The sequence below is a fragment of the Orcinus orca genome, chromosome 1, assembly GCF_937001465.1.
Source record: "Orcinus orca chromosome 1, mOrcOrc1.1, whole genome shotgun sequence".
NCBI classification, from domain to species: Eukaryota; Metazoa; Chordata; class Mammalia; order Artiodactyla; family Delphinidae; genus Orcinus; species Orcinus orca.
In genome coordinates, this window is record NC_064559.1 from 176,795,396 (window position 1) to 176,814,811 (window position 19,416).

A 19,416-nucleotide genomic window follows, 5' to 3' on the forward strand; every position below is an offset into this window, starting at 1 on the left:
TTTCTGGTACTGTTACCCCAAACCTTCTGGGATGGTATAAGGCTCAGTGTCTTCTCCAGGCAATGCTGGATTGGGTGTGCAGGACAAGGGTGTCTGTGCTGTAGTGCCCACGTGGTGTGCAAACCTAGAGCACCCCCCCCAGATGTACCCATTGCGGGAGCAAGGGATGCACGGCTGGGGGGCCACCACCAGGTGCCGGGGCCTCCTGTGCCTGCCTTCCTAAATGTGCCTTTCCGGAGGGTGCAGGCCTGGGGAGGCCACTCCTCCCCTCTGCATCTCTTGGTCAGTGTCAGGGTCCGACAGCGTGTCAAAGCACCAGGCCCGTTTGTTTACTGGCCAGCGTGCCTATTGTCCTTGAATATGTCTCTTTCAAGCTGAGGGTCAGCGTCACTGCAGTGCCGTCCCTCAGAGGCCGTGCGGCTGTGTCCCTGATCCTGGGTGTCCTCCAGGGACGCCTGGCCATTTCTCTCAGGAGAGCAGCCCATCTCTGGGAGACTGTCTCCGTCACTCAAGGACTCTGGGCTTCTCTGTTGGTGACTCTCGCGGTCCCTGTCTCTTAGTGAGACACCTCTGACCCCTCAGGCACTGGCTCAGGGTGGCTCGGTTTCCAGCTCACCTGGTAGGGGGTGGAAAGGCCAGGCATGGGGGAGGGGTGCACTCACTTATAAAGGGACTTACTGGGTTAGTTCCAGCTGTGGGGTTAGGGTCCTCAGTGGGGCTTCAGGCCACCCAGTCCAGCCTCGCAGCTCCTCCAGGCCAGCCCGGCATCCTTCCCTTGGGGCAAACTCCCTCATCAGCCCCTCCTGACCAGCCCGTCTTCTGCAGCCCACCTCTTCTCAGCTCAGAGACCCTTTTCTAGAGTCACTCCCTCTGTTTCCCCTAGCAGAGTCTGTCCTCCAAGTCTGGCGTGGTGCCTACAACTCTGGTCTCCTCCCCCCAACTCATGGCCAGCATCCCCCAGCCCAGGTCAGCTTCCCCAGGGCCCCCGCCCCTGTCATGGGCAATATACATGGCTCCCCTGGCCCTCCCATCCTGAGCCCCAGAATGCCCTCCCCAGGTCTGGCCCAGCTCAATTGCTTGCCCCTTCCCCCACCCTACAGCCCTGCCCACCGTGTGCCCCCCGGAAAAAGCCTTCAGCTGGGGGAGGGGTCCGGGTCCCCTCCCCCGCAGCCGCCTGCCATGGGCAGCGTGCTCAGCCTGGCGATGTGGTGGCCGCGGCTGGGGGGGCTGTCTGGACACAGGCCCCTTTGTGCCCAGCCCAGCTTGGCTGCTTGGTATGAGGCTCAGCTGCTCCCAGATCCTCACCCAAAGGGGAGAGGGGAGGCTTGGGAGGGGCTGGCGCTGGGGGGCCCTCAACTCGAGCTCCCTCTCAGTGTCCCACCTCTCAGATGTCGGTAGCAGCTGCTCAGGTGGGCTGGCGCCCCTGGCACACTGTGCTGGGGGGCTGGTGAGGGAGGCCGGCTTAGCACCCTCCGGTGGCCGCTGCTCCCTCTCCTGTCCTCTGCCGGGCCTGCCTGCAGCTGCTGCCAGCAGAGGGGAAGCCCAGGGTGGGGTGGGGGCTGGAGGGTCCATGGTGTCCCCACTGGGGGAGGCCCAAAGGGTCAGGCACCGCGCGTGCAAATGCCTTGCTGATGGTAGCTTCTCTCCTGTCCCCGCAGAATGGTGCTGTGCCCAGTGAGGCCACCAAGAAGGACCAGAACCTCAAACGAGGCAACTGGGGCAACCAGATCGAGTTTGTACTGACGAGCGTGGGCTATGCCGTGGGCCTGGGCAATGTCTGGCGCTTCCCGTACCTCTGCTATCGCAACGGGGGAGGTAGCCAGCGGGCACAGGGCAGGGTCCACCCACGTGGATAGAGCCCACCCCCCGGGGCCCAGCCGCCCCCTCCGCGGCACACACTGCAGACAGGCTGGCCTCTGGCCCTGATCTCCTTTGCCCCCATCCCTGGCTTAGGTACCCTTTACCTAAGGCGCAGCACCCCCCACCCTGGCAGCCTGCTCCCTCGAGGGGAGGAGAGGTAGAGGAAAGCAACCCAACCTCCCAAGGCTCCCTGTTTTATACTGCCTGTGTCTCAGCAGCCCCGCGCCCAAACGATTCAGGGATATTTGAGGATCTCATTGACTAATGTGTGTGAAATTGCTTGGTTAAGCCATCAAATCCCACCCAAACATGGCGGCTCTGGGCCCTGGGTTTGACTCAGAGCAGACTTCCTGGGAGCCTCTGTCAGGTTCAAAGACAGGTGGTGAGCAGTGTGCCTCAGACTTAGGCTCCGGCCCAGCGCGTGGCATACCCTCCTGGGGGCCCAGCCAGTTGCAAAGGTTTTGCTGTCAGTTCTGAGCAGGAAGAGGGTGGGATTTCCCCAAAGCCGCCCTGAGCCAGCCCTCTCCCCGCCCACCAGGCGCCTTCATGTTCCCCTACTTCATCATGCTCACCTTCTGTGGGATCCCACTGTTCTTCATGGAGCTCTCCTTCGGCCAGTTTGCAAGTCAGGGCTGCCTGGGGGTGTGGAGGATCAGCCCCATGTTCAAAGGTGAGGCCTGGGTGGGGTACGCGCGCGCGCGCACACACACACACACACGCACACGCACACACACACACACGGGCCTCTGGGGACCATGCTGACTCACCCATCTGTATAAACACTGCCAACCCCTATGGGACACTGGTGTTAATCTGAGGCCCCCATCAATGGCCGAGGCCATGGACACATGCTGGGGTCCACGTTTACTTGGCCTCCACGCTCTCTTCCTACCACATTCATACACAAAGGCCCTTCGCCCCCTAGCTCGCCCCTGCCAAGGCCTTGAGCTGCCTCTTTCATGGCACTCCATGAAAGCCTGCCTCTTACGCCCTTCAGAATTAGCCTTGCCTCCTTCCGCTAGACGTGTGAGGCTGCTCCCGCCCCTCTCCTCCCCCAGGTGTGGGCTATGGCATGATGGTGGTGTCCACGTACATCGGCATCTACTACAACGTGGTCATCTGCATCGCCTTCTACTACTTCTTCTCGTCCATGACGCCCGTGCTGCCCTGGGCCTACTGCAGTAACCCCTGGAACACACCCGACTGTGCCGGTGTGCTGGATGCCTCCAACATCACCAATGGCTCCCGGCCTCCCGCCCTGCCTGGCAACCTCTCCCACGCACTCAACCACACCCTCCAGAGGACCAGCCCCAGCGAGGAGTACTGGAGGTGAGGCCCCCAAGGGACCTGGGCTTCTGGGGGGGACCCCTGGCGCCAACACTCAGCCCTCGCCTTGGCCATCAGGCAACCGTCTGCAGCCTCGGGAGGGTACCAGGAATGGAGGGGGCCAGAGGTGCGGGAAGAGGTACAAGGAGTTCACAGCCTGGTTCAGGAGAGGCTGACGCTCACACAGTGGCAGCGAGGGAGAGAGGGCTCCAGCAGTCAGACAAGTCTGCAGAGGAGAGTCAGGGAAAAGGGGGATGGCTTCCTGGAGAGAACAGCACGAGTGGAGGCCCTGGGTGTCAGCTGAGCAGGGGCTGGTCCTGAGCCTGAGGGGGACCTGTTGTGATGAGAGTGACAGGTGTGTGGGGAGCTCACGGGCCGTGAGGTAGCCTAGGAGGGAGCACCAGCCCTCTTGGAGAACTTACAAGAATGAATCACAGACCTAATGCTGCGGAACAGAAGCCGTGAAAGTTTCCTGAGCCCAGGGCTGTCCTCATCAGGCTGTGTTTAGGAAAGATAGCCTGGCACCGCTGTGCTCCGTGGTGACAGAGAATGGAGTCTCGGGGCTGGCTGAAGGGAAAGCTGCTGCGGGAGATGTTTGGAAGATCTAGTCCCAGCTGGGTGGGTGTGAGGGCACAGCAGGACATCCTGGAGGAAATTCCCCATGTCCTGTTGAGGAACTCATGGGAAGAGGGCTTGGTGGACTGGTGGGTAGGCGTCGTTCATTCATTCCGCAAACATTTATGGCGTCCACCCTGCCGGGCCCTGTGTGCCCATGGGGTATGCATGGCCCTGAGCCCCTGCCCTCAGGAGTTCACAGTCCAGGGTGGGAGATGGGTAGTTACCGCTCTTAGGGGCAGGGGCCTCAGTGCAGGTATGTTCAGGGATGTGGTAGGTACAGGAGGAGCTGATCAAGAAGGCTTCCCAGAGGAGGGAGGGAGACATAGGAGGGATTGGGAGAGACGTGAGCAGGTGAGCCGAGGCCAGAAGGCGGCAAACCAGAGCTGGGGTCGGGGGCAGGTGAGACACTGAGTACTGGGACAGAAGAGGCCAGGGGCATCATAAGGGGCAGAGCTTTTCATGCCAGGCTGAGGGTTGGAGGCCTTCTCCACAATGTGATGGAGAGCCGTGGGTGAGCCGCCGAGGCCCCAGTGATACCTGAAGTCCTAGCAGGTCAGTATCCTCGAAGCCCAAGCCCAGTGCTCAAACCCTGAGGGCCCAGCTCCCCTGTGCCAGCCTCTGTGCTGGGCTATAGACATTCAAAGATGGTTAAGATGTGGTTACTGCCCTTGGGGCTCGTGGTGGAGACAACAGAGCTGTTGCCTCCCAGTAAGGGGCGGGCAAATTTACCTCTGGGCAGACTCAGTCATTCAGTCATAGGACAGGTCATTTCCTGAGCTCCTAGTAGGTACCAGGCACAGCACTTAGAGTGGGGACAGAGCAGGGAGTAAGAAACAGACTCTGCCCATTTAGGCATTCTGCTATATTTGAGGCATGGTGTGGACTGGGCAGCTTGATCTAGACTGGGGGTGAACCTTCTGGAAGTTCCCAGAAGCACAGTGCTCTGCCCATACACCGGAGATTCTCCAGAAGCTCTCACCCCAACGGCCGTCTGCCAGGGATTCCCCGACGGGTGGGTCCACTGCAGGGCAAAGCTCACGAGATTTTATCCAGTGCAATTAGAGGGGGATTTCCCTCAAAGAAAGCTAGCCATGGGTCAGGAGGTCCACAGGGTGGCCAGCTCAACTCTACTCCTCAGCCGGGCCTGGAGCCAGGCATCCCTAAGGAGCTGCTTGTCCCAGGCAGTACTCGTTCCTTGAAGGATGGCTCCCTGCCGCCCCCTCCTGGAGAGCCTGGGGAAATGACCCTTGAGAGGGCTGCCCCGGATGGCATCAGCAAGGAGGTGAGACGAGCAAGTACCCCCATTTCTCGGGCAGCTACTATGTGCCAGGCATATTCTCTTACATGATATTATCCCTGTTTTTCAGATTCAGAGACTTATGCTCAGAGGTTAACGAACTAGGCAGCAATGCTGTGTCAGGATATACATGCCTCTCTGCCTGGTGCCTAGTGTGAATTAGGCCAATGATACTCTACAGGCATTCTTGGTCCACACTCTCCAGCGCCCCTCTGGAAAGCTGCGCAATCTCATTTGAGCCCCACAGCAACGCTGTTAGGTAGTGGGTGCAGGTTTTATAAAATATTCCCATTTTACAGGTGAACAAACAAGTCAAAAGAAAGATTAAGTGACTCCTCTAAAGCAAGAGGCGCTCCCAGGGCAGATTTCTGAGCCCACGTCTGCCTCTTGCTCCCCCTTTGGCCCACAGTCTTCCCCTCCTTCACCACCCCTTCACAACCTTGTCTTACAGTCCTGTGTGCTGGTCTAATGCCTGCTAGGCAGGCCCTAGGCTCAGGACATGCCCTCTCATCTCCCAGCAGACACCTGACACCCAGTGGGACTTGGATCCCAGCACCCCTCTCCTGGTGTCTTCATGGCAGCCCCGGAGCCACACAGACCTCACTCAAATCCTGGCTCTGTCACTTACCAGCTGCGTGGACTTGGGAGGTCACCAAAACTCTCTAAGTCTCAGCTGTTCATCCGTTAAGCAGAGATGGTTACAACATCATTCTTGTTGTTATAAAGATGCAACATAAATCACTAGGAACAGTGATGGGTGCTCAGTAAGCACAGTGATAGCCACTGCTGGAGATGCGGTGAAATAGATTAGGGTGTCCTGTTCTCAAGGCATTTACCATCTGGTTGGGGAAATTTAAAAATAATGCAGAATAATTCCAGAGATGTTATGCGAGAGCCAACTTGTAAATATGTGGGGTTCCAAAAGTTTTAAGGTTAGCTGTTTGATCTCAAAACCACATAGTCCAAAACCAAAACAAAACACTAAATATGGTACTATAAAAAGATAGGTAGAGTTCATTATTTAGTTCCCAGGCTAGCCTTCTAAACTCTTTAAGCCCTCGTATTATATGCTGGACTCTTGCAATAAAAGATAATATAAAGCACTACCAGCTTAACAGGTATAATTAGCAAAGTTTTTAAAAAGTCTTTGGAACAAGAAATGGTTTCTTTACTTTGAACGCTGTTGCTTAAAGTAAAGCGACTCTCGGCTGTAGCAGTAGGACCCGATGGCTATTCTGGAAAGCAGAGCCTCCCAACACGATGCACCCTAAATAGTATGCCAGTCCGGTGGCGCTTGGGCAGCCCAGAGTCCCCAGCCCTGCTGCCTTACTTTGAGTGACCTTGTCGATTTGCCCTTACGGGCCCAAAATATTTTTTCTGCGTGCCACGAAGGGAAAAGGATTGGAAAGCACAGCTGCAGGGGTCCAGGAACCTCTCCTTGGGGGGAACCTCTCCATCCCTTTGTCTTTAGTTCCCCCATGGACTAAGAGCCTGGAAAGGTTCCAGCCCAGGGCGTGGCCCGTTGAATGAACCAGCGCTACGGCGGGAGTTGGACAGGAGAGGGGCGTGTTGGACAGCGCCCTCTGCAGGTCACAATGTGTAAGGCGGCCTGGGGGAAGATTTGAGTCAGAGGAGGGAGGACAAGGTGCTTGCAAGTCTTAACAGTCAGGCAGGCTGACCAAGCAAACACCAAGTCCCAGGCCTGGCAACATTGTCCCATGAGGGGCCGGAGTGACAACCCCTCGCATGGTATTAAACATGTTGTCATGAGGTTTGAGAACTGATTTGGAAAAAAAAAAGTAAAAATAGCTAAGACTAGAGGACAGCCTATGAGCTACCCTGAGAGACCCTTGCTGAAAGAAGGGAAAGAAAGGAGCCTGTATTTACCTAAATTTCTCTACAAATTATCCTAGGTTGGTGTTATGATGCCCATTTTACAGATGAGGAAACTGAGGCTCAAGAGTTTGTCTCTTGCTCATCACTTCTAGCCTGGACAACTCCAACAACCAAGCCAGTCCCCCTCCAGGTTCTCCCCTTTATACTTCTCAGTCCATTTTCCATCACGTGCATTCATTCATGCATTCAACAAATATTTATTGGGCACTGCTCTGTGCCAGGCACTGTGCTAAGCACTGGGGGATACAACAGTGAACAAAACAGACAAAAACCCCAGCCTTCAGAGGGCAGATGACAAACTAAATAGTAGAATGTACAGTGTGATAGAAAGAGATGTGCTGTGGAGGAAAATATAGCAGAGAAGGAGGTAAGGTGTGCCAGGCTGGGGCCAGGGTGGCAGGTTTAATCAGGTGTGCCAGAGTAGGCTCCTTTGCAAACAGGACACCTGAGTGAAGACCTGAAGGAAGTAAAGAGGGCGGGAGCCACGTGGACAAGCCCAGCTGCATAATTTGTGGGGCCCACTGCAAAATGAAAAGATGGGGCCCCTAGTTCAAATGAATTAAGAATTTCAAGATGACAATGGCAGGGCATTAAACCAAGCACAGGGCCCTTCTAAGCGTGGGGTCCTGTGTGCCTGCACAGGTCTCACACCCATGTGGACATGTGGAGATTTGGGGAAAAGGTACTCCAAATAGGGAATAGCATGTGCAAAGGTGGGAGCATGCCCGGCACATTTAAGGAACAGCAAGGAGCCCAGTGCAGCTGGAGCCAGTGAGCAAGGGGGAGAGCAGGAGGAGAGGAGATCCGAGAGATGGCAGGAGGTAATGGATCATGCAGGGCTCTGTAGCCACCGTAAGGACTTTGGTTTTTCCATGACGAGAGATGGGAGCTACTGCAAGGTTTTGAGCCCAGGAGAGACCCTGAGAGTGCTCTTCTAAAAACCTTCCAGAAGCTTCTCATTGTTCTCAGAATAAAATCCAAACTTCTCAGCCTTGACTTCGCAGCTTCTCTTGGTCTGGTCCCTTCCTATCTTCATCTTTCTTTATTCCCTTCCCTCTTCTCCTCCAGCCTTCCTGAGCTACTGACATGCCCAGGCGGGGCTGTGCTGGTTCCTGACCCCTGTCCTGCTGCGTGCTATTCCCTCAGCCTGGCATACACTTCCACTCCTCTTCACCCACCTCCTCCCCATCCCTCGAACTTTGGCTCAAGCTTCACCTCTTCCAGGAAGACTTCCAGTGTGCTCCTCCCCATGGGGTTGAGGCACTCCTCCTGGCAGTACCCACAATGCCTGATCCAGGTCTATATGCCCAGCATCTAGCAAGGGCCTGGCACATAAACGTCCAGTTGATTGAAAGAGCACAGCTGGCATGGCACAGGGCGCCAGATAGAGCCACACATACGGAGGTTCAAGTCTGGGCCTGCGTGCTCCGGAGCCCCCATCTTTACTCAGTCCTCCACTGCCTCCCTCTGTTCATCAGAGCTGGAGGACTAGTGTGGGTGAAAAGATCACAGAAGGCTTCTTGGAGGAGGTGACGCCAGATAGGGTGTGTCTAGTCAGGAGGAGAGGGCATTCCTGAAGGGAGAAACACACAAGCAAGGGCCTGGGCTGGGTCTGAGCAGGGACAGGGAGACCTCCACACCCAGGGGCTGAAGAGGCTGGCCCAGGACCAGGGTGTGGCCTGCAGGTGCCCTTGAGGGTCCTGGGAGAGGAAGCAGGCAGAGGGGGCTGGGCCTGCCGGGGCTGGCGCCTCACAGACGCTCCCATCTCACATCAGCCAGCTGCTGGGACTTCATGAGAAAGGAGGGAGCTGCCAGGCTGGGCCCTGGCCTTGGGAGTTTGTTGCTGGGTGGCGGGGCTGGCCATCAGTGACAAAGTATCCCCTTTCCAGGCTCTATGTGCTGAAGCTGTCAGATGACATCGGAAACTTCGGGGAGGTGCGACTGCCCCTCCTTGGCTGCCTGGGTGTCTCCTGGGTGGTCGTCTTCCTCTGCCTCATCCGAGGGGTCAAGTCTTCAGGGAAAGTAAGTACCCCTCCCCCAGCAGGGTCTGTGCCCACCCAGAGATATCCTGCCTCCCCTACCTGGGTTTTGTGTGTGGAGGGGTGGGTGGGGGAGTGATGAAAGGATATGGGAGGGGAGGAGGAACCAGAGGACCAGTGGTGGTTGAGGGGGCAGGAAGAGCCCAGAGGCGTCCAGCGGGGCCCCTCTCGCACCCAGGTGGTGTACTTTACGGCCACATTTCCCTACGTGGTGCTGACCATCCTGTTCATCCGCGGCGTGACCCTGGAAGGAGCCTTCACGGGCATCACGTACTACCTGACCCCACAGTGGGACAAGATCCTGGAGGCCAAGGTGGGCTGTGGACGGAGGGGGACCTAGAGGGCCGGGGAGAGGCAGGGAGGTACCAGCTTCTGACCACAGCTCCTCACCGGCCCGTCCCTCCTGCAGGTCTGGGGGGATGCCGCCTCCCAGATCTTCTACTCGCTGGGCTGTGCGTGGGGCGGCCTCATCACCATGGCTTCCTACAACAAGTTCCACAACAACTGTTACCGGTGAGACTCTCCCTTCCAGCCCTGGGGCTGCCCCCAGTTCCTACCCTCTCTGCAGCCTGACCCCGGCTCCCCCAGACCCACCAGGTCCAGTGCAGCCTCCTAGCCCACCAGGGCCCTCCCTTCCACTCATGGCCTTGAGAGCCTGGCAACGCGGGGTCCGGGTCCAGTCATTGCAGAACGGAGAGAGCTTTGGCAGAAGAGAGGAGAGGTGAAGACGGTGATGCCCCAGGGCTCTGTGAGGACTCAGGAGCCTCAGGCCTACTTAAAGAGGCCCAGAGCAGATCAGAAAAGAGATTGGGGGCACCTTTGTTCCTAGAACTTTCTCTGTCTCCAAGTCTCTTGGCCCAAAGTGGGCAGGGGGAACTAAGCTGCGTGTCCTGACTCCACCTGGTTTCCTCCCCATCAGGGACAGTGTCATCATCAGCATCACTAACTGTGCCACCAGCGTCTATGCCGGCTTTGTCATCTTCTCCATCCTGGGCTTCATGGCCAGTCACCTGGGTGTGGACGTGTCGCGCGTGGCAGACCACGGCCCTGGCCTGGCCTTCGTGGCATACCCTGAGGCCCTCACCCTGCTACCCATCTCCCCGCTCTGGTCCCTGCTCTTCTTCTTCATGCTCATCTTGCTGGGGCTGGGCACTCAGGTACGAGGTGCAGGACATGGGCCTGTGGCTTGGGGAGGGAGGAGGCAGGGGCGGAGGTCGGGCCCCTGCTCTGATGGCTGTATCCTGCAGTTCTGCCTCCTAGAGACGCTGGTCACGGCCATTGTGGATGAGGTAGGGAATGAGTGGATCCTGCAGAAAAAGACTTATGTGACCTTGGGCGTGGCTGTGGCTGGCTTCCTGCTGGGCATCCCCCTCACCAGCCAGGTAAGAACCGAGGGAAAGGCTAGGCCAGAGTTGCCAGGGCATGGGGCTTAACAAGGGAGGAGCGTAGCCTCGGGCACCCTGGACTCAGCTGCCCACTGGCCCGCAGGCAGGCATCTACTGGCTGCTGCTGATGGACAACTACGCGGCCAGCTTCTCTTTGGTCGTCATCTCCTGCATCATGTGTGTGTCCATCATGTACATTTACGGTAAGTGCCCAAGCTTACGTGGCCTCCCGTGTCCTGGCCCTTGGCCTGCCCACGCTGTCCTGCTGACCTCCCTCTCTCCAGGGCACCACAACTACTTCCAGGACATCCAGATGATGCTGGGATTCCCACCGCCCCTCTTCTTCCAGATCTGCTGGCGCTTCGTCTCTCCAGCTATCATCTTTGTAAGTTCCTCAGTGGTCCCTCCCCTGCTGCCCTGTGGCAAGCGTCCTTCTCTTGGGAACCAGCAAAGGGAGAGCAGGAGCCCATCCATCTGGCCAGAGCTCCCCATGGAGGCTCCACACCCACAAATCTGACCACTGGGGGTCCGAGCAAGGTTGCGTAGAGTCAGACAGGTGTGTGGAGGCTCAGAACCACCCAGGCCCTGGCCTTGGGTTAGGAAGGGAGTACAGGGCCCTTTATTTGAAGACAGTGCCCAGCTTCGGAAGGGTTAAGCAGGCTGGCAGCAGCTGAGAGCCGGCCCTCCCTCCCTGGTGTTCCCGCCTGGCATTCCCAGAGGAGCCTCGGGAACCATGACTGACAGTGGCGTCAGCCTCCGTCAGCCTCGCTGAGCTCCTGTCTCCAGTCCCTGATAGCCGAGGTGCTCAGAGTACTCAGGGTATGTGGTGTGAATGCATGTTGCAGAAGCAGGTTGTACAAGTCAGATGTCAGCTCAGGATCCGGGACACCCTCGTAAGCCTTCCAGGCACTGGAGTGGGCCGGCCTGGGAGGGGGAATTCTGGGTTTCCACCAGTATTCAACACCTGGGAAACTCCCATCAGGGAGCTGACATGGTGGAGGGAACTCCCACCGTGGCCGGGAACCATATATTAAGTCATGTGATACAACTCTCCAAGGTATCGTTATGATCTCCACTTTACAGATGAGGAAACTGAGGCACCGAAATGTTAAGTAACTGATCCAAGGCTACACAGCTTCTGAGAGGCAGAGCCCTCATGCGAAGCAGGTAGTCTGATCTGGAGCCTGTGTGCTGGGCCTGTGCTACACTAGAAACAAGTGCAGGAGGAAGGGTGGTCTATGGACTAAAAACCCTCTGATTTTGCTCCTTTATGCTCAGGGTGAGAAATGGGGGGCAAAAGGGATTTGCTAGTGTAATGGTCCCTCCACAGAGAAGAGGCAGAGCCATCTCTGAGTGACGGAGGGGTCAGCCCAGTGGCCAGGGCAGGGTCCGGAGTCATGCCCCCGTCATGCCAGCCCCTGTGTGCCACAGAGGTCAGCACCGGATTTCCACTTCGGCTCATGTTTCTGAATAAAAGGCCCCTGAGGGCTGAGGCCTCCGTCACATGGGGTGTGGGATCTTCCCGAGCCTGGCGCAGGCACCAGCTCTGGCCACTGGCCCAGCTTTGAAACAGGAGCAACGGAAGTCTCCTGTAAGGGGTGGGAGGAGGGGAGGGTAGATGCCAGCCAAGCGCCGTGCCCTTGAGGGTTGTGGCTTTGGCCCAGGGCCTGCCCCAGGGGAGCTCATCCTCCACGGCTCCCGGGAGGCTGCTGCCCTGCTCGGGACCCAGGGCACCGCCCAGGCAGGGCAGGAGGCAGGAAGGGCCCTGGGTCCAGTGTCTCCACGAGATTGAGTCAAAGCCGGCAGCACCCTCTCTGTGCCCAGAAAGCCAGGCTGGAGTCACCTTCAGGTGAGGATGCCAGGCTCTGTGGACACGTGTTTCTGGGCTGTTGGTTTTCTTTGGGGGCTTTACTTCTTTATATTGCTGAAAAGGTCTTTTTTTGACAAACTCCATCCTTCTATCAGCTCAAATAAAGAATTTATTGGGACTTCCCCAGTGGTCCAGTGGTTAAGACTCTGCCTTCCAATGCAGGAGGCGTGGGTTTGATCCCTGGTCGGGGAACTAAGATCCCACATGCTGTGGGGTGTGGCCAAAAACCTAAAAAAATTTTTTTTTAAAGAATTTATCCACACCTTAGATCAGGATCTAATTCCATTCAGAAAACTTGCTCTAAGCTCCTCCGTGTGCAGCGTCCTAGGAGGGCCCACTCACCCCTGAATGGATATAGGTCTTGCCTTCTAGAATTTGGTCACCCAGAAGGCTGGACGGGCCTGAGCTCCAGGACACAACTGAGGGCTCAGGGTGGACGCTGAGCCCTCCTGGCAAGTGGCATCCACTGCCCCGGCTCCTCTGGGTGGCCCGTGAGCCACCTGCCCATCTTTCTGCTAACTTTAGTTTTTTCGTTACTGGAACCCCAGGCTTTATTTCCCATGTCCCTCATCTCTTTCCAAAGCGGTTCCCGAGAGCATCCCCAGCCTGACACTCATGATTTCTAGCCTTTGGAGCCTCCCCAGGCTGTCTGTCACTGTCTCCACAGCCACAGACTGGCAGGACTTTGCCCTTTCCTCTCCCCCATTACTCCCACCTCCTTGCATAAGTCAGTTCAGATCAGCACACAAGATTGTGCCAGGCACTGTGCTGGGCACTGGAGACCCAGAGCTGATGCAATCCCAGGAGCGCCCAGGTCTGGGGGAAACACCCATAAAATGCTTAGTAGATGGAAAATGCCACTAAAGCCCTTTCAGGAAGAGGAGACTGGAAATCAGTGGAGGCTTCTTGAAGGAGGTGGCATTTGCATAGGGTTTGACAGAGGAAGATGCAAAAGAGGATCCTCCATAGTAAGAAGGGTGGGAAACGCTGGGTGTAGCAGAGACACTGAGACAGTAAGGCCAGAAAGATAAGCCGAGGTCTTGATGTGAGGCGGAGAAGGCCCTAAAGGCCAGGGATTCGGCCTTGCTTCAGCAGGCAATGCAGGGCCATTGCGAGTCTTTGAGCAGAACTGACTTCCAGGGGCCACGGCAGCTGAGTGGCTCCCTGGCTGGTTCAGGATTATGCAGAAGACAGACCTCTCCCCTTCCACCGTGGCCACCTGCCCATCATACCCTGGACCCCTGGTTCCATCAGCTTCTTCCACTACCCAAATGTTGACGTCACCCCCGCCCTCCCCAAAATGCCTCTTTCTAGTTTGGGAAACTGGAGAGGGAGGGAGGGGGTGCAGATAGGAGGCCTGAGGCCTGGGTGGGGCTGGGCAGGACTCACGCCCACTCCCGTCCCCCACTCTCTGCAGTTCATTCTCATCTTCACGGTGATCCAGTACCAGCCAATTACCTACAACCACTACCAGTATCCAGGCTGGGCTGTGGCCATCGGCTTCCTCATGGCTCTGTCCTCTGTCATTTGCATTCCACTCTACGCCCTGTACCAGCTCTGCCGCACAGATGGGGATACCCTCCTCCAGGTAAGGGGTGGGGGCAGGGGGCAGCCAGGTGAAACAGGAGGGGGTGGATGTATGGGGCTTCAGGGCTCCCTTCTGAGGACCGTGCCCACCCCGCCCCCAACCATGCCTACCTCTCCTGCAGCGTCTGAAGAATGCGACCAAGCCAAGCAGAGACTGGGGGCCCGCCCTCCTGGAGCACCGAACGGGGCGCTATGCCCGCACCATCCCACCCTCTCCTGAAGACGGGCTTGAGGTCCAGCCGCTGCACCCAGACAAGGCCCAGATTCCCACGGTGGGCAGTAACGGCTCCAGCCGTCTGCAGGACTCCCGGATATGAGCACAACTGCCGGGGGAGTGCCCCACCCCCGCCCCGTGCTCCCGCCACAGAGACTGGGGAGGCGGTGGACAGGTGTCACCGCCTGCCCCTCCACGCCCGGACCAGGGCGGCTCCTGTCACCTTGGCCACCACTGCTTGCGTGGTCATTCGTGCTCGTGTCCCTAGTGTTTACAGGTCCTTTGGATGCCAAGATGGCAGCTGGGGGGCATGAGTGATGGGAGGGTTGCTGGGGGGCCCAAAGCACTTTGGAGGGGTCTCAGGCCAGGTCCCCGGAGGCAGCTGGACTTTATGTGGCCTCTGATGCCCCCACACGTTGCCCTGAGCTAAGGTTCTGGGTGGGCCCCCTACCTGTCCCCCTCCCCGAGCCTTCAGCCTCCTGACCAGTGTTCCTGCCCCCAGAGCAGACCCCAGCCTCTGCCCAGGCAGGTTGGAGGCAGGGTAAGGGGCTAGGGGGCTGTGCAGTGTTACATGTCAGGCTGTAACCCCAGCCCTGTTTGTCTGTGTAATTATTTTTGTAAAACTTGTATTATCTGTGGTTGCCACCCCCTTGCCCTTGGCCTCGGGCCCAATCTGTCTTCCAGGCCTGCCTGCACCTCACTCAGCTGCTCTGGGGTCTCTGCGCCGCCTCCCAGCACTGGCTGTAGGGCCAGCCAGCAGAGGCCCATGACCCAACAGCCTGCCCAAAGAACTCGTTTCTGGGGAAAGGGGTGGGGTGATGTTCAGCAGGAGGCTTGAGCCCAGAGCCCTGGAGAAGGGGACCCTACGTGACACCCCCTTGCCCTCCCTCTGCCAGGCTAAAGGCCCAGTCTTCCCAAAATGGGCTGCCCTTGTTCACGTGCCAAATGGCCCCAGCCGGCGTGCCCCACCCCCTCTCTGGAGCCAGAGCTCCTTCCCCCAAGCCCTGCAGTATCCGTTTGTCCGTCCTCTGTGCCCTCTGTGCAGTGACAACCCTGGAAGAGCCGCCTCTAATCCTCTGTAGCAATAACGGTGCGCCGCCCACCCCTGCCCATCCGTGCACCACTAGGATTTTAAAGTCCATAGATTTTAATGAAATTTCTATTCCTGTCTCTGAGCCGCTGCTGTGCTTTGTCTGGGTCCCCCATGGGGACGAGAGTCAGGGCTGGGATGAGACCTCATCCTGCCAGGCCTTTGAGGGATGCCTGGGAAGAGAAAGGCCAGAGGCTGTGATGGTCAGGACCAGACACCAAGGACCAGGCGAGGGGGTAGGGTGAGGACCAGACAGACAGGCAGCCTTGGAACCCTGGTGAGGGCTCATCCAAGACTAGATCTAAAGTGGGCTGGGCCATGGCAGCTGAGAGGTGTCAGCAGCAGACAGGGCGAGTTCCAGCAGAAGCGGAAGTCTCCTTCCTGCCCAGCCCTTCAGGCTGGGGCCTGGGGTGCCACACTGGACATCGGAGTGGAAGCTGGCCTTTTTCTGGGGCTGCACTGAAGCTTCCGTCCCCAGCGGCAGGTGGCGGCCAGGCCTTGAGGTTTGGGGCAGCGCTCCAGAGGAGGAGAGGGCAGGTGGCACTGGAGAGGCCTGGCCCAAACTCCAGCAGCCCCACGGAAGCAAGGCAGTGGTCCGAGGCCCTGGCTGGAGGACTCCAAGGGCCGCAGCCTGAACAGGAGGGAGTAGCTGTGAGGGGGCCATGGCCTGACGCTTAGCCCACCCCATCCAGCTGTCCACCTGCTCTGGTTTACCTGTGACCGGGGGAGACACAGGAAGGCCTCAGAGGTGCCCGCAGCTCCTGTTGCATGGCTGCCTTCTGTTCTTGTAGCTCTGGAGGAGAGGTCTAGCTGAGACACAGCACTCGGCAATCCCAGGGTGTGTGTACAAGAGCGGGACAGGGACAGGAGGCTGGGTGCTCTGGGGCCTGCTCAGGGTCCTCACCTGCCAGGGTGGGCTCTAGGGTTGCCTCAGAGGGCCAAGGGGCCCCTGTATACTCCTCTTCCAGGCGGCGCTGCAGGGAGAGCTGGCTCAGTGCCCAGCCTTACAGGCAGGGGCGGGGTGGGGTGGGGCGGGGCAGGATGCAGAGGCCAAGATACCCATGATGGGGCCCAGGAACCACCCCATGCAGCCTCCTCATCCCAGCCACCTGAGGACACTCCTGAGAGGAACACCAGCCTCCCTGAAAAGCTGAGCTTGGCAAGGTAGTGGCAGGCCCGAACCCAGACATGGGGAAGAGAAGGAGGCAAAAGACCAGGGGCAAATCCAGCAGGTTAATCTAAAAGTGCCGACCTTGGACTTAGGGACTCAACCAGAATCTGGATTCACACGTACGGGAAGTGTGCATACAGGAGAAATGGACAGAGGACTCACACAATCTTTGCACACACATACACACACACACATGCATGTGGATCTCACACACCAGGTGAGAGACGGGTGTGTCTAGGCTCAGCAGAAAGGCTCTGGGGGTGGGGAGGCCCAGGGCTGCCGCTCACCTGCAGGATGGCAATCTCCCTCTTCAACTTGCAACACTCCTCCTCCAGGAGGGCCCTGGGACATGGGGGAGTGCGGCACCGGCAGCAGTGCTGCAGGCCCGGGTCACAGCAGAGCCCGCCACACAGACCCAGCCTCCAGCCTTACCAGGAGTTCCCTCTAGGCCCTCCTTTCTCAGCCCACCTCTCCCTCTGCTGCCCAAGTGCAATCCCAGCACGGCCTTGCAGCCCCGCCGGCCTCTTCCTGGGCAGGACGTGTCCTCTCCTTGCCCGCCTCCCAGCGCCCACGCTGGGGGGCCCCATTCTCTCTTCTTCACGACAGTATTGGGCCTGCAAGTCCTCCTGCCTCCATTCTCCCCCAGATCACAGCCCTTCCCCTGTTTAAAAGACTCTTCTGTGGTCCATCTCTCTCCCACACCCCAGGATAAAAGTCCTCAGGCCAAGGCCCCTGCTGGCATCCCTACTTGGCTACTTCCTGGCAGCAACCTCACCAGCACCCTGCCCCTTCCACCTCTCAGCCCTATTCTCCTGGGTCTCCCCATCAGGTATGCTGCCTCCCTCCTCCTTCCTCATAGTCCCAGTACGTTAGGATCCATCCCCCGTCCCACCCTCCTTGTCTCGACCCCCACTGCACACACTCAGGGGCCTCACCGCAGGTATCCGGCAACCTGGTCAACGTGGGACACGTTCAGTTGGTCCTTGATGACGCTGAGGTCCCTGTGACAGCTGCTGGCAGATGAAGTCAACATCACTCTCCCATGTTGCTTCACCCCAGGCCTTCAGGACACAAATGCCATTTCTCCTAGACAATTTTGTGTGTTTTCTCACAAAGGCAACATAAGATGGTACTAAGAGGAGGAGTTCTGGAGCCTGGGTTTGCAAATGGGCTCTGCCACCCTTCACTGTGCGTGAGCTTGGACAAATCAATCATTCATTCTGAGCTTTAGTTTCCTCATCTGCAAAATGGGGACATCACCCACTTCCTAAGGATGTGTGACAAATAAGTTGCTGCCATTCAGTGATGAACACGCTGCTGCTCATTTATCTCGTGCAGTCCCCAGCCCTCTCTAGCTCAGCCCTTGCAGCTGTTCTCCAGGCCGGAGGAACAATTGACCACTGGATGAAGCCTTTCCTTCCACCCATGTCTGCGTGTAGTGCTCCCTCTTCCTGCAAAGCTCTTCTCTTTTTATCTGTCTGGAAGTCTGTTCCTCATGCTCTAAGACCCAGATCAAACCAAGCTTCCAGGCTTGGTACATGTCTCCTGGGCCTGCAGCCCTCATGTGCTGATCCCTACAACAAGTGGCTGTAGAAGTATCCAGTCCCAGACCAGGAGCTCCTCCATACCGGCAGGTGGGGCCCGCCAGTTGGCTGGGGTCTCTGCCAAGCGGGAACAGACCCCTCCTTTCCTACCACTATACCTGGGCTCACCAGCTCTCAGGCGGAATATCCCCTGCTCTGGCAAATCACGCCTGGGCTCCTCCAAGGCAAAGCGCAGGACCCCGGGGCTATACTGGACCCAAGCCTGGGTCTGGTCTCTGCAGAAGGTGCACACGGGGAACACTCAGGGGCTCCTTCCAGGGAACCACAGGAAAGGCGACCCTGGCCCCTTGTCAATTTCAGGGCTAGCCCATCTGAGTTCTGGAGACAGGGCCCAGCCCCAGGTCTGAGGCTCCAACCTGCCCTCACAGATGGCCTTCCCGCGGAGACCTTGGAGCAGCTGCCGCAGTTCCTGGCGCACGAGGTCTCTTAGGAGGGGCGGTGGTGCCAGAAGGGAGGAGAGGTCAGAGGTGGGGCGCGAACCAGGGGCTTGGAAGGATCGAGCCTCTCGGAGCAGTGATCGTAGCACCACCACCTGCAAGGAGAGCTGGGACCCCTTGCGACTGCGGGGCAGAAGTAAGGGGAGGAAGGGGAGCTAGGGGAGTGAGGGTCAGTGCAGAGTTTAACTGGTAGCCAGAGGGCTGGGTGGACAGTGAGATCTGACAAGAGCTCGAAAGTTACCGGGCAGAGCCAGGGACCCGGAGGAGGTGAGGAAATCACCCAAGTCGTGGGATAGGCCTGGAGTGGGGCCCACATTCCCACGCCCCACCTCTGCCCGCAGCTCCAGGCTCAGGTCCACCGTCGTCTCCCCTAGAATCCTCTTCACTTCGGGCCGTTCCGGGAGCGGAACGTGCTCTTCCACCAGCTCCCACAGCGGCGGAGAGTCCCCAGGCATGGCCTGCCCGCACCGCCACCCCACAACGCGCGGACTGCCGGACAGCAGGTCGGAGAGCTGGGTTACTGGGAGACCGCGGGTCTCCCAGGGCCGGGCACGCCCACACACGCCCCACCCCTTCCTGGTCTCACATGCCACGCCCCCAGCCTGTCGCTCGGGCCATCCTCTCCCCAGCCCCACCCCGTTCTGCTGCCCCTCCCTACGACTAGAGTTGCCCGGTCCAGAGCCGCCGATCTCTGGCGCCGTCTCTTCTACTGGCCGACTCTCCGTGGCCGGGGACCCAGGAGCCAGGCCGCGGGACTGGGGCCCTAGCCCCGCCTCTTCCGCGCGACCGTCACCCAGGAAACCCCAAGCCCCGCCCCCAGAAGACCCCGCCCCCGCCCATTCCAGGGCGGCGCCGGCTCGCGAAGCCCAACCCACAGCCGTGGTAGGTGGTTTTGGAGTGCGAACCATCCACCCCGCCCTGATTCCAAGCACCTTTCGGCTTCAGGGCAGGTGAAAGAACGGAGAAATCTGAGCCCAATGGGTTTATTACTTCTTTGTCTCTTCTGGCCGGGAGGCAGCGGC

The 19,416-nt window shown here is 58.4% G+C and overlaps 2 protein-coding genes across 16 annotated transcripts in view; one reads left to right on the forward strand and one right to left on the reverse strand.

The window, feature by feature from the left end:
* The window catches only part of SLC6A9 (solute carrier family 6 member 9), a 32,360-nt gene extending 17,093 nt beyond the window's left edge, over positions 1–15,267 (forward strand). For 5 of the 9 annotated variants that reach the window (XM_004266310.3, XM_033421880.2, XM_033421879.2 and 2 more), the window contains 12 exons: positions 1,659–1,815; positions 2,399–2,530; positions 2,919–3,189; positions 8,887–9,019; positions 9,215–9,349; positions 9,446–9,549; positions 9,956–10,193; positions 10,284–10,418; positions 10,525–10,624; positions 10,706–10,806; positions 13,709–13,879; positions 14,001–15,267. In XM_004266310.3, the coding sequence (XP_004266358.1) occupies positions 1,659–1,815; positions 2,399–2,530; positions 2,919–3,189; positions 8,887–9,019; positions 9,215–9,349; positions 9,446–9,549; positions 9,956–10,193; positions 10,284–10,418; positions 10,525–10,624; positions 10,706–10,806; positions 13,709–13,879; positions 14,001–14,195 (1,872 nt within the window). In that variant the 3' untranslated portion in view covers positions 14,196–15,267. Of the gene's footprint in view, positions 1–1,387; positions 1,410–1,658; positions 1,816–2,398; positions 2,531–2,918; positions 3,190–8,886; positions 9,020–9,214; positions 9,350–9,445; positions 9,550–9,955; positions 10,194–10,283; positions 10,419–10,524; positions 10,625–10,705; positions 10,807–13,708; positions 13,880–14,000 lie in introns of those variants that run through there. The other 4 variants (XM_033421883.2, XM_049694020.1, XM_033421882.2 and 1 more) reach the window with 2 other exon arrangements.
* CCDC24 (coiled-coil domain containing 24) lies at positions 15,222–19,186 on the reverse strand. 7 transcript variants are annotated; one of them, XM_049694116.1, is made up of 9 exons: positions 19,053–19,186; positions 18,724–18,883; positions 18,314–18,489; positions 18,056–18,172; positions 17,289–17,366; positions 16,641–16,695; positions 16,087–16,156; positions 15,897–15,975; positions 15,222–15,813 (listed from the first exon to the last, which is right to left on the reverse strand). In XM_049694116.1, the coding sequence occupies exons 2-9, from the start codon at positions 18,847–18,849 to the stop codon at positions 15,576–15,578; spliced, it is 939 nt and encodes a 312-aa protein (XP_049550073.1). In that variant the 5' UTR covers positions 18,850–18,883; positions 19,053–19,186; the 3' UTR covers positions 15,222–15,575. The 7 variants fall into 7 exon arrangements, 3 of the variants coding, with proteins under 3 accessions (XP_049550073.1, XP_033277779.2, XP_033277778.2); XM_033421888.2 differs by lacking the exon at positions 19,053–19,186 and having other exon boundaries at positions 15,222–15,810; positions 15,898–15,975; positions 18,724–19,034; XM_033421887.2 differs by lacking the exon at positions 19,053–19,186 and having other exon boundaries at positions 17,289–17,363; positions 18,724–19,031.
* Between the last annotated feature and the right edge of the window lie 230 nt (positions 19,187–19,416).

What these genes read in the sequence shown, in the direction of transcription:
- CCDC24 (XM_033421888.2), bottom strand. Translation starts at nt 18,849, where the DNA reads ATGCCTGGGGACTCTCCGCCGCTGTGGGAGCTGGTGGAAGAGCACGTT. An exon ending in CAGGTTGCCGGATACCTGCG is followed by an intron (nt 16,696 to 17,288) that starts GTGAGGCCCCTG and finishes CCCATGTCCCAG; the next exon opens with GGCCCTCCTGGAGGAGGAGT. An exon ending in CTGTGTCTCCCCCGGTCACA is followed by an intron (nt 15,811 to 15,897) that starts GGTAAACCAGAG and finishes CCTGTTCAGGCT; the next exon opens with GCGGCCCTTGGAGTCCTCCA.